General features: G+C 34.7%; 1 protein-coding gene across 4 annotated transcripts; it reads left to right on the top strand.

Moving 5' to 3' along the window:
- Positions 1-1,711: 1,711 nt before the first annotated feature.
- Positions 1,712-5,686, top strand: LOC143906774 (uncharacterized). 4 transcript variants are annotated; one of them, XR_013259658.1, is made up of 7 exons: positions 1,712-3,011; positions 3,156-3,386; positions 3,553-3,933; positions 4,031-4,180; positions 4,285-4,459; positions 4,543-4,830; positions 5,399-5,685. XR_013259658.1 is itself a non-coding variant. In XM_077423028.1 (5 exons), the coding sequence occupies exons 3-5, from the start codon at positions 3,724-3,726 to the stop codon at positions 4,387-4,389; spliced, it is 465 nt and encodes a 154-aa protein (XP_077279154.1). In that variant the 5' UTR covers positions 1,712-3,011; positions 3,156-3,386; positions 3,553-3,723; the 3' UTR covers positions 4,390-4,994. The 4 variants fall into 4 exon arrangements, 1 of the variants encoding a protein (XP_077279154.1); XR_013259657.1 differs by having other exon boundaries at positions 4,285-4,830; positions 5,399-5,686; XR_013259659.1 differs by lacking the exon at positions 5,399-5,685 and adding an exon at positions 4,919-5,018 and having other exon boundaries at positions 4,285-4,830.
- The last annotated feature ends 7,192 nt before the right edge of the window (positions 5,687-12,878 follow it).

Raw genomic sequence — 12,878 nt, forward strand, 5'->3', positions numbered from 1 at the left:
GGAATCGTCTGTAGACGATCACCGACGGTCTTGTGTCATGTATAATGTACGATCTGATCATATATGGCGGTATATAACCATATATGATTATATATGCTTTAGATATGGGCATATAAAACTTATATCTGTTCATATCTCATTTATATATGTTCATATACCGTCAGATATGAATATTTTTTCCCGGGAATTATCCGATGTTACCGTTGAACAACAGTTCGAGGACGCGGACACACTAATTGTTAAAACTGCAATAGAAAATGCACCTTTGTACGACTCCGTCACAATTATTGGTGAAGATATTGACCTTTTCGTTCTGCTCACTGGTCTAGGACAGGAAACTCCTAACGTATTTTTCCGTAAATCCGGAAAAGTAAAAATTCGGGAGGCTTTATACTCGGCGAAAAGTTTCAAACATCTTTCTGTAATCGATCACATCTTTCTTCTTTATGCTTTTACAGAATGTGATACTACTTCAGCAATTTACAATATTGGCAAAATGAAATTAATCAACATTCTCGAGAAAAACGATGGATTCCGAGAAGTTCTTTACATGTTTAAGAAAACGAAACTTGATATCGACGTCTTGACAGCAGCAGGAAAAAAAATATTTTGTATGTTGTTTGGTGGGACTAAAGAAGTGTCGCTTAATTCCCTACAATATAAGCAATTCGTTAAATCAGTTACAAAAACAAAATTCAACCTTTTCTTTTTGCTTCCTACCGCAGCGGCTGCACGGCAGCATACATTCCGCGCATACCATCAAGTGCAAACCTGGCTTAACCAGGATCCAGAGGAATGGGGCCGGCAACGAACTCGTCTAGGATTAGAACCAATCATGACCACCCAGGTTCCAGCGCCTCCTGCGGTATTCAGATCAACATCGTGCAAATGTAAAAAAAATGTGGAACAGCCTGTGGTTGTCACAAAGCTGGGCTTAAATGTTCGGTAATATGCGAACATTGTAGCGGGAAATCATGTACAAACATTGTACAGTTGCAGCAAGTACTTGAAGACGACGACTGCGACGACTTCGAATTTCCCCCGGTTGACTTCAACGATTCCGAAAGTGAGAAAGTTGTCACCGAAGAAAGTCGTGATATCAATGACAATGATATTGATGAAAGAAATATGTCATGTCCAGCGACAAAAAAGCAAAGAATTGCATAAATTGTTTTTACAATATTACAATATATAGAACGAAAGGCATTTTCTCGGATCCGTGGATTATATCTACTGGAGATACCGCGTAAAAAAAAAACTGCGCCTGAAACTCTACCTCAGTGGTGGTGCGGAAAAGAGTTTCAAGAGACACGGTAGTGTCTCGCGTCAAGTACATGCGGAGCGAGACCGACCGTGACTCTTTTATGCGACGCCGACGCGACGGGTTGCGAGTACCCGAGATGTTGAGATCTCGATAACGAGTGAACGGATCAAGTTCTAAGTAGGCTTGATCGATAGCTTGGGGTCCAATTAGGGGGGGGGGATCTCTCTTATAATATTCCGCTACGTGCCCTACGAGCGGAGATATTGCGACGCAAAGTCCAAATGTGTGTGAAAAATTTTTAAGATACTTCTTTTCCTAACGCCGACGTCTTATGACATATATATATAAAAAAGGGTGCAAATTATAAACTTGCACATTGCTTCCTCATTATTACAGGAAGCTTATTTTATTTAATGTATAATTATTAGTATTTATTTTTTTGGCTTTCTCATAGAGGAAGCTTTGTGAGCAAAGGGTTCTACTTGCACACTTAAAAACTATAAAATGTCTGTATGTGTGTATGTGTGTATATATGTGCCAAATTTACCAAAATATCTATAACTCTGGAACTAATTAACCGAATTTAAGTTTTAAATATATGAAATAGGGGTAGAAAAGACTGAAAAATATAATAAAATTAGAAATAGATTGATATCTCCAAATTTGCGGAAGTTAGAGCAACCACGGACATTTCTAAAAAAATTCAAAATTTTTTTTAAAAAGAACCCCTTTACCGATCATCACTAAATTCAATACCAACCTTCCTTGAATGATACTCTATCGATTAAAAAAAAACCAGCCCGATATCTCAATATTTGCGAAAGTTAGAGCAACCACGGACATCAAATCTGTACATACACACATACATACATACGGACATTTTTTTTAATGCGATATTTTGACCTTTTACAACAATATGAACATATTGGCATAAAAAACTCCAAAACCGATCTCTTCTTTGGTTTTTTCTACCCCTATTTCATATACAATTAATTTAAATTTGGATGACTAGATCCAACTTTATACGCAAACAAAAATCCGTAAACGATTTCACGAAAACAAAGCTTCCTCTATGAGGAAGCAAAAAGGGGGAAATGTCACTTTCACTTTTTCGACACTAGCGGCTAGCGGTGTTAGTATCGCAGTGCAGTGCAGTGCAGACAGTGTGTTCCAGTTAACCTATCTTCTCGAGAGACACGGTAGTACGGCCGCAGGGGGAATTGATCCGCGGAATTCCTTGGGCCCAACGCACCCACGGCATACCGAGTTCAGTACACCGCGGACATACACACACAGTTACACATACGCACAGTCATATACATAATCAAGAGAGGGTCTCTGACCAATCTTCCCCTCTCTTGATTGTTTCAAAAGTGTCTTCCAGTGTGCGAGATGAAAAGGGATTTTACATAAGGGATCATAGTCCAAAGAGAAAAAATTGTACGAGGAAAAAAAGAAATACTTAGATGTGCGAGATACAAAAGGAATTTATAAGGTGGAAGAAAGCATAGGGAATCATCGTAGACCAAAGAGAAAGGATTGTACGAGGAAAAAAAGGGATTATACAGGATTGAAGAAAACCACGGATCAAGACCAAATTACGCTATATAGCCCAAAGGCGGGGTTGAAGGCGTTAATAACCCTAACCGCGCGGAGTTAAAAAAAAAAAAAAAAAAAAAAAGACGGTAGTACGCGCGGAGCGAGACCGACTGTGTGACTCTTTACGCGACGCGACGATTAATTCAAGGTAATTATTTTATATGTAATTATCCTATAATTATCTTATTCTATATGTTACTGTTATACTTATTTTATTTACTGTTTACTACGTTTACGTGAGTGTTTATACATACAGGTTAATAACTTATTATATTATTTATATTGACGGCAGGGTCATATTGACGGCAGGGAGCTGATACTGAGATCAAGGAGCCTGTTCACACGAGGCGTTTCTGCCGTGCGATTGCTGCCGCGCGTTTTGCACGAGCCGCACGCTATCGCGAGGTATCCCTACATCGTGTTACCACCGCTGCCGGAAAAGAAGGTTCTCTACGCTTGGCAAAAAGTGACGACTGACACGTTCGATCCCGACTTCGTTGATCGCAGAAGAACTGGACTCGAGGTACGTTTCCGATTTGCAATTATTAACAGTATCGTGCGATGAATGTTGTATACTGGGAAAGTAGAAAATATTACTTATTACTGTTTACTACGTTTACATGAGTATTTACACAGGTTAACCTAGATTGTGCATAACATGTATATAAATCTGTATTTTGTCTTTTTAGATTAATTCAAGAAAGAAGTTTTGGTAATCCAGGATGAATAGAAAGTTACTTATTGAGCCTCACACAATCTGGTAGCCTCGTAATAGTGCATATCAGCAAAATGATTGCCGAGGAAATGTTAGAACATACAACGAGTCGCACAGACAATGGATACTAAAAGTCTTTGGTCAAATGGTATCTAGCAAAAACAAAAATCAAGAATCACTAATTGAAGAGTATTTACATTCGTGTGTACAAGATTTTCTGCAAGTCCCTTCTAATGAGAAGGAAAAAGATACCTTTTTTTTGTTGAACTTAGAATGCGATGCGATTGTATGCTATTGTCAACATATTGAAGAGTTGTATATTGATCATTCCAAAGATTATTATCCTTACTTGCAGGTACCAATTTAATATTCTATGAACGACTATAAATTGTTACTAACAGGTAAATGTAAATTAAAACAATTATGTGCAAACAATTTTAAAATTGTTATAGGAAATGTTGTACGAAAGTCAAATTGCAATCCTGCAATTGCATCAGGAACGGACTCAGAGTATGCAGACTGTGTTAAAAGGAGTTCTAAGCAAAACTTTAAATAGATATCCGAATAACTTTTATGCTTTATCTGTATTTGCTGGCATAGAGGTAAAAAGCACTAATTAATTGCACCAATACTATATAATTATATTATAACTGCTATAGGATGTTCCTAAATTGATAATATAATTATAAAATGATTGTTATTTCAGAGTGAATTACCGACTTGGAGATTCAATAGTAGAAGCGCTGAAATTGAACTGTGGCGTGCTATAGAGCGATGTGTTTGGCACTTCGTAGACGTATTAGTCTTCTAATAAAACTTGATTATTCTGACACAGTGAATGCCGCACTGAATAAGCTATTATCGTTTCATCTAACACTTTCCAGATATAGAATAATTAAATTTTTATAAGATGCCAAATACTTAAATGCTACCATATTTATGTTATATTACTTAAAATTATTTTCAGGATACCATCGACCCAATGTTATCCACTGCTATAGAGACTGTATATGCTCCTTTTGCGTGATTTATGCGAGAAAAAAGGAGAAGAGATTTATCATGAGAGCGTCACACAGTGTCCATGGGCAAGAAGCATTTACATAGACGCAGCTGAAGTAGCGTCTCAACTTCTCACGCAAATTCAAGATGTGATACGCGAGAAAAAATTATTAAGAATGCACGTCACACCTGAGGAATTAGATATTCTTCGTGGATAATTTTCTGACATTCATAGAAGAAGATATAAAACACTGTACTATATGTTTCTTAATTTACGTTTTATTTTCTATTGTAATAAGTTATTATAGAAGTATATCTAAATATAAATTTGTTACTTGCAGATTAAAAATACTTGAGAATACCAAGTGTAAATAAGCCATTTATTTATTTTGTAACGTGTAAAATAAGAAATGTAGTAAAATATAATGCAATTTAATTCAGCCTCATATATTATTTAAAATCAAAATTATCTTGAATATATATTAATGTATTAAATATGCGTTGTATATATTCATATTTCATATTAATTATTTGCTTACGGCACTAAATACAAATATTACGTTATAAAATTATACATGAAATTATCCATTAACAAATCTTTTCTAGTTTTAAGAACTATATATAGAAAAAGATAAAAAATATATTAAACCGAGATTAAAGTTTGAGATAAAATCCGCATTGGTAGAAATAGACATTATAGATTATTGTTACATCTAAACGTATTTTATTTTTGGCATCCATCACAATAAATATTTAATTAACAAAAACAAAATTAACATCTAGTAATTATTACGTGTATTCCACATAATTTTATTTTACAGCTGATCCACTGATAGGTAGTATAGCCACGCAATACCTACAAATAGAAAAGAACACGATCGCATAGTGCAGCTTTGGACCAAACGCTATGCTACATAAGCATATTTACAGTTCGAAGACCAAGAGGCAGAGCTACGGGGATACGACGACAAGAAGAAAGATGTCGTCAGCTAACTACCATTGGGGTAGACGAGGCAGAAGACCGAGACAGTAACATAATTATTTTTAAAACGTATTTTTAAGCATGTATAATCTATTATAACTGTAAATAAATATATTATTTACGGCGATGTATAATTAAATACTGGTATATTCAAAAAATTTGTAATTCTGATCTGGATCTATATATCCTGTCTAAACTACACATTTACGTTTAAATTAATGTTTTACCTAGTTATTGCACTAATAATGTTTAAATAAATTCTAGCTTTAGTTTTTAATGCAGGAAACGAAATTTTAACGTTTAAGCTCTAACCAATGTTGATGCATTTTTTTGAAAAAATACTTATAATTGATTATGTTGCATATTCGAAATCTAAAATCCGAGCATGCTAGAAGCACTTTCATTATCTTTAATGTGTCAGGTATTTTAAAAGAACCCTAAATCTATTTTTGAGAATAGGCAAAATTCAAGCAGCTGTAACTTTGTTAAAAATGAACAAAATTTAAATTAAAAAAAAAAAGGATTTTAACGCTTGAAATCTCTACTTTTGAAAGTATTTATCGTGGATTGAATAATAAATGAGCATTTTGACTTTGATTGCTCATAACTTCTTTAAAAATCATCGTATTGCAATTCAAAAAACAGATTCTTAAAGCTGAAACTTTGCTTTATTGAACGGTATAATTGCCAAATTTTTTAAAATAACAAATTAGCCCAGTAAAATGACAAAATTTGGAGGAAATAATTCGGACTGAGCTTAAACTTTGTAAACAGGCTTGTTTTAGGGTACTATTTAACATATTAAAAGTCCCCATGTGTAGACGCTACGTTGCGGGCAGGGGAGGGTCCAAAAGGTCTAAAAAACCAATTTTTCGCAAATAACTCAGAAAATATCAACTTTACGGAAATTTATGTAGATATAAAAATTGTAGCTTACAAAATTCCGCACAATTTCGTTTTTTATTCAAGTCCGTACGATCACATGGAGCAGAGATATAATTTTTTAAACACCGGTAGTTTTGCCTCGATTCGAGAGTCCATTTTCGAGATATTAACGAAAAATGCGCGACGCGCGTACGCGTTTTCGTTGCGTCGCAAAACTGCCGGTGTTTAAACTGACTTTTAATATGTTAAATAGTACCCTAAAACAAGCCTGTTTACAAAGTTTCAGCCCAGTCAGTATTATTTCTTCCAAATTTTGAAAAAAATTCTATTTCTGCTCCATTTGGTCGTACAGATTGAATAAAAAACGAAATTGTGCGGAATTTTGTAAGCTACAATTTTTATATCTACATAAATTTCCGTGAAGTTGATATTTTCTGAGTTATTTGCGAAAAACTGGTTTTTTAGACCTTTTGGACCCTCCCCTGCCCGCAACGTAGCGTCTACACATGGGGACTTTTAATATGTTAAATAGTACCTTAAAACAAGCCTGTTTACAAAGTTTCAGCCCAGTCCGAAATTATTTTTTCCAAATCGACACGAATCATTTTACTGGGCTAAATAGACATGATACAAATGGATGAAAATAATGTAAATTATTTTTAAATGCAGAGTACTTAAAAGTACAAAAAAACATAAAGAATAAATTTGTTTTATTTGTATCATGTCTACATGTTATTTAAAAAAATCTGTTTTCTTAGAAATAATAGTCTGTAACGCCTTTAGCTTTACTATCTGTACATACTGTTTGTAAGATATACTCTTTATAAGACTAGTTAGAAGAAAATGCGTAACACTACAAAATGCATGATATCAGTACAAAATTACCTCAAAAAATTAAAGAGGTAACATTATAAAATAAAAATATTTAATTAAAATAAAATAAATTTTTCTTGTAGAAAACTTGGCGCTGCTTTTTTAAAGTCAATCCAGACAAACTTGCATAGGTGCATAAGCATGTGCATAAAGAGATGGATTGGTCTATTTTCTTTTGCACATATATATGAACCAATCAATTTCTTACGCTTATGTTTATGCGCTATGCAATTTGTCTGGATTGACTTTAAAAAAGCAGCGCCAAGTTTTCTACAAGAAAAATTTATTTTATTTTAATTAAATATTTTTATTTTATAATGTTACCTCTTTAATTTTTTGTAATTAAAATGATTCTTTGTAATATTATAATTTTATCAAGGAGAATTAAAATTTTTACTACCACTTGGGTTGATAGAAAGACCCTCAGGAATACAAAGATATATACCACTTGGGTTAAGTTAGTTAGCAATTTTGTTTTATTTTTTAAGAGTAGTTGCACTACAATCATTTTTCAAAGCAATATATATATTCTTTTTGTAGTTGGCGTAATTTAAAAATTTCATATATTATTTTAAAATAACATATTACTTGGATTGAGTTTGGTAACGCAATTTTGTGATATAATAATAATTTTGTTAAGGTATATATGTATATATGTATATATGCATATTCTCTCTTTGTAATTGGCGCAGTATTAAAAGATTTTACATATTTTTTTTTAAATAAATACTACTTGTTATTTAGGTGTTTTCGAGGTAGATATTACTTGGATTGAATAAAGTAACAATTTTGTAATTTAATAATTTTGTTAAGAAAAATTAAAGCAACTACCACCTAGATTAGAATAGACTTTATTTATTTTTTAATTTAAAATTAATGATACTACCACTTGGTTTTTTTCGAAGTAACAACCACGCGTGTACTTGGCGCCTTTTTTTTTTACCTTTTTTGAATTATAATATACGACAATTCACAATAAAACCGCGAATTTTTCCCACGAAAAAGAGCATTTACTAGATACACTCAACTTTGGCGCTCTCTATCAGTGTTTTTTGAGCCACCGCAAAAAAATATATACAAAAATTGTAGAGAATTGAATCCTCTACAAGTTTCATTGGAACATTTTTTTTATCAAACTAACAGGGGGCGATATAAGTGTCAATAAAATTGTTTAACCCCTAATTGACGGCACTTTTTTGGTTTTAACTTTTTTCCTTGACAGCTATTAAAAATTTTTTCGGACAAAAGTAGCAAATATTTTTCCCTACAAAACTAAAAAAAAAAGAATAATAGAAGCCGAGATATTCAAACTTTAAATATTTACCCCTATTTTCAAGATGGCCGCCGACGCACAGATAAATTTTGTTGGAACTTTGTGAATTTGGGCATCTCCTATGACTCTCTACTCACCCTCAAAAAATTGGCTTGTCAATCCGTTTTCCCATTTTCAAACTTAATTTTACTGGCCTACCAATGCCTACGCCGATCGACCCTAAACCCGCGATGACGAAAACGAGAACGTCACGAGCTCAAACGTTGACATAAATCCGTGAAATAAACCCGTATTTAATGAACTCTCGGGGATCCTACAGTCGATAGACTACCTTTAAATAAAGAGATAAAAAGAAAAAGGGATAAATGGAACTTGCTACACTTAATGACTTTCTTGATATCTTTGGAATTTACGAATCGGATAGCGGGCTCTTCATGATGTGGATGTAGCCGCGTCCTGGGTTAGATTTCGCGGACAGATTTTAACTCGGAATCGGAACTCAAGCAGCAGAAGAGATTATGATTTAAAAATACCGAGATTGACTGAAGCTGAGAACAGACTAAAGCTCAAGAGAGCGAATCCCGCGATGTCAGGGTTTATTCCAAGCTCTTTTTCCAGTGTTTCCGTCCAGCTCACTCAGTTTTTCGCCAAATCAAAATTATACAATAAACGATGACGCTCCCACGTTGCTCACCAATAAATAATTTCAAAAACTTAAATGTACAGCCTGGGTGAAAACTATTACCATTATTCTACCAAAAAACCTTCAGAACAGAAAAACTGAACAGAAAAACTAAACACACTTCTCAACAATTTACCTCTTAAAGTTTCTTATACATATAATCCGCGATTTTTCGTCAGTTCAGCTCCAATTCCAGTTTCAGTCAGTATTTTTCGTTTACTGACTACCCGCTTTTTCTTTAGGTTTTTGCGGGTCCAGTACCAAATCAAACGTTTTTATTGCGTGCAGTTTAAGTTCAGTAGCGTGTGTTATGTTAAGTTCTGTGTGCATCATCACCGCAAAACCAAATCTACCAAGTTCCGACGAAGCCTCTACAAGGGTGCAGGGTCTTAACGAATTTATTCTAATCCAGACCGTACGAAGCACAGCTTCGTATCAAGTACTAATAAGTTAGATTATTTTTTTTTTATTTAAACGGAAGTCTTCTCTTCAAACTCTCGAATTCCTGGACGTATTTCTACCCTTCAATTTAATCTTTTAAGTTTTTTAATTTACATTTTCACCATCGGTACTTTGGGTTAGCTGATGAACGTCAGTGTCCAGACCCGTATCACTTCCATTCCCGCTACTTCGGGTTAGCTGATTAACATCAGCGTCCAGACCCGTAGCATTTCTTCTTACAATAAATAAACAAATTCATAAAATTGTCCATAAGCAATCGAGAGACTTGGTCAAGTTGACTTCCAGCGCGGTTATAATAATTAAATGATTTACAACAATCAAATAAATTTTAGTGGATCCGCGCATTCTCAGTTCTAAACGAAGGAAATCAGTCGCCAAGCACGTGCGGAATCGTTGGAACAGGCGGGCGTGTCGCCAACAATTATATTAAAAAACGAAATTTCTTACGTAAATTCGGATTTCTTGCAACCCGCAACTCCATCTCCTCTTCCATCATCTGATAGAGTTAATCCCTCAAACATGAGGAATTACCTTCCTTATCCATTGATTGCTTCCCACGTCCGAGCAAACTTCACCCCCTTTCTTTCCTCTCACGTATCGGATATTTCACCACCAATGAATAATCTCGAAATCTGCATGAAAATATTTTACCAACAAACACTCAAAACAGAAAACCTGACACATCCTACGACAAAATCCACTCCTTGAAGTTTCCTACGTAAACCGCGACATCGCAGAACTATCATCAATACCATTTTACCGCCACTATCAGTCACGCTGAGTTCCGAGCTGCTTAATCTTGAACCATGTGTCAAACTTAAAGTGTGTGCATTACTTCCGCAAGCCTAAGTGTTAACAAATGCCGACGAAAGCCATCACGAAGCCACAGGGCCCCAGAAATTTCGAGACACAGTCGAGTAAAAATTAAACCAGCAAATAGTGAGTCCTGTTTTTTTCCCTTTCTCTTTTCCATTTTTCCCCCTTATTAGGGATGATCCATCAAACTCTCAAATCTCCGGGCTTTATTAAATATAAGTTTCATTCTTAAATTTTATTTCGGTAACTTGTGGATACCGCCAGTTTAACTCATCGGTGTCGATTTGGTCGATTGGCGTTGGAATTTAAATTTGTAGCGATTTTGCTGTCGTTGCAGGTATGGCTTGACCTATGTCAACCTTCAAACTCTTAGAGTCTCTTTATTTTTGCTGCCGCGGATTTGGATGTTCATTGTCGATATTTGAATTTATAGCAATTTTGTTATTAATATTTTCCTTAATTTTGTTTTAATTACAATTTTTTACATAACAATTTTTATCTCGATACCATTCCAAAAAATGTCGTAACCCGATATATGTTGCAACATACGTAATATAGCGAGGGCTTTGATGTAACAAGAAAAGGATAATAACGAATTAATTTTACAAGTATATTAATAGTGCTGTTTTCCGGCATAAGAGGTTTCATAATGGGATTATCCAAAGTATCCAAACGGAGAGATTCTTGTTGAATTGAAACTGGACTACGAACAAATCCCATATTCGTAATTCTGATTTTGACATAGCATAATAGTAATACCAATTCGTGAAAGTTAAGTGAATTAATAGTCCGTTTGTTAATATCATATTTTCATCATTGAATCTTGTATTGTTGTTCATATCAGTATTATTAGTTAATTCTAATGTCACATTTTCCGCTCGAATGTCTGAATCTGAGATTAAAATCTTAAAAATGGCAGTCCATAGTAACTGTGTCATAAGAGACTGTGTCATAAGACATTGTCTACTTTTATCTTTAGAAGGAATTTAACCGGACAAATTACTATTTTCAAAATCGCTCAGTCGTAATAAATATCGTGATATCTGAATATAATAACGTGATTTGTTTGATGGCTGAATCGAGAAATGCAGTAGTTCTAATTGCCCAACTGATGGTATATCTTACTTGACGCGCGAGAAGAATTCGAATCGGGAATCCGTTTGTCTCTACGTCTTATGTATATGACAGACAATGTGCAATTACGGACTGTGAAATAAAATTACGTTTTCTAAATTTTGAGATCTATAAATTTTGAGATTTTTAGAGTTATAAGAATTCGACATTCAAGTATTTATATACTTTGAATCGTCTGATTTTGACATATATTTGCTAAAATTGAATCACGGCTTATTAGATCGAAATGGGAAATAAAGGTGTCTTTTCACGTTAACGCTCGACGCTCATTTTCAGCAAGTAAAAATCTTTAGAAATAATATCTTTTATTTATATATGTATCCATAAAATATTATTACTTGCAGATATTACTTGAAAATTATTAATATTTTACGTATTTCGAAGTCTATGTTTGATTGTACTAGGACGATTAACGACGATTCAGCGACGACGCTGAATATTAAACAAATTCAACTTCATTTTTTTGACGCTAGCGTCAAAGCGAAACCACCACGTTCACCTTGTTGACGCTCATTTTCAGCGTCTCATGAATGGCACCTTAAGGGGATGCTAAAGCCTAAAGCCGTCCAAATTACCGACAATTACATTTCAAAGGTCTCATTCTCAAACAGCTTTACAGATCGCAAAATTTTTTTACAAAAGTAAAGTGGAAGTATTAATGAAAGGTGAAATTGTCAAATAATTAGTAATAATTGAAAAAAATTTTTAATTGCTGTCACCTCATAATTTTATTTTCTAATTGTTTGAGCGCGCGCGATGGTTGGTCAGGAACGGGAGGATCGGTTTTGTATCTCGACAGAGTTCTGATTTTAATAACGATAAGTTTATTTTTACAGAGAGTCTACAATAAAGTTCTCGAATAATCACAGTTCCCGTTTCAGATTCGCGACAACTTGCTTTTCGAGAGACGACGGTGTCTATTGCGAGCGAGAGCGAGCAAGTCCCTTTTCATTACTGCGCTACATTTATTTATAAGTTCGGAAGCGGTGTGACGTCTCATCCATCAGACCAATGGACTCGCTTTCCTTGAAGGAATTAGCGGTCACCGCGTAGCGTCGCATTGCATAGGGCCGGAGTTCGTTACGTTACGTCTCCACGCCGATTTCCGTGACGGGGTTGGTGGATGAGGCGTCACGTGATGGAAGCGCACGTGCTCGGAGCACTCCGCTATACGACGGCTGTCCTGATTGCCGT

Source organism: Temnothorax americanus, unplaced genomic scaffold (genome assembly GCF_048541705.1).
Source record: "Temnothorax americanus isolate GAGA-0224 unplaced genomic scaffold, ASM4854170v1 Scaffold76, whole genome shotgun sequence".
Classification (NCBI taxonomy): domain Eukaryota; kingdom Metazoa; phylum Arthropoda; class Insecta; order Hymenoptera; family Formicidae; genus Temnothorax; species Temnothorax americanus.

Bases quoted from the DNA above. Each gene is read 5' to 3' on its own strand.
- LOC143906774 (XM_077423028.1), top strand. From the start codon at position 3,724: ATGGTATCTAGCAAAAACAAAAATCAAGAATCACTAATTGAAGAGTAT. The intron at 3,934-4,030 runs GTACCAATTTAA...AAATTGTTATAG, and splicing joins ATTATTATCCTTACTTGCAG to GAAATGTTGTACGAAAGTCA. The intron at 4,181-4,284 runs GTAAAAAGCACT...TTGTTATTTCAG, and splicing joins CTGTATTTGCTGGCATAGAG to AGTGAATTACCGACTTGGAG.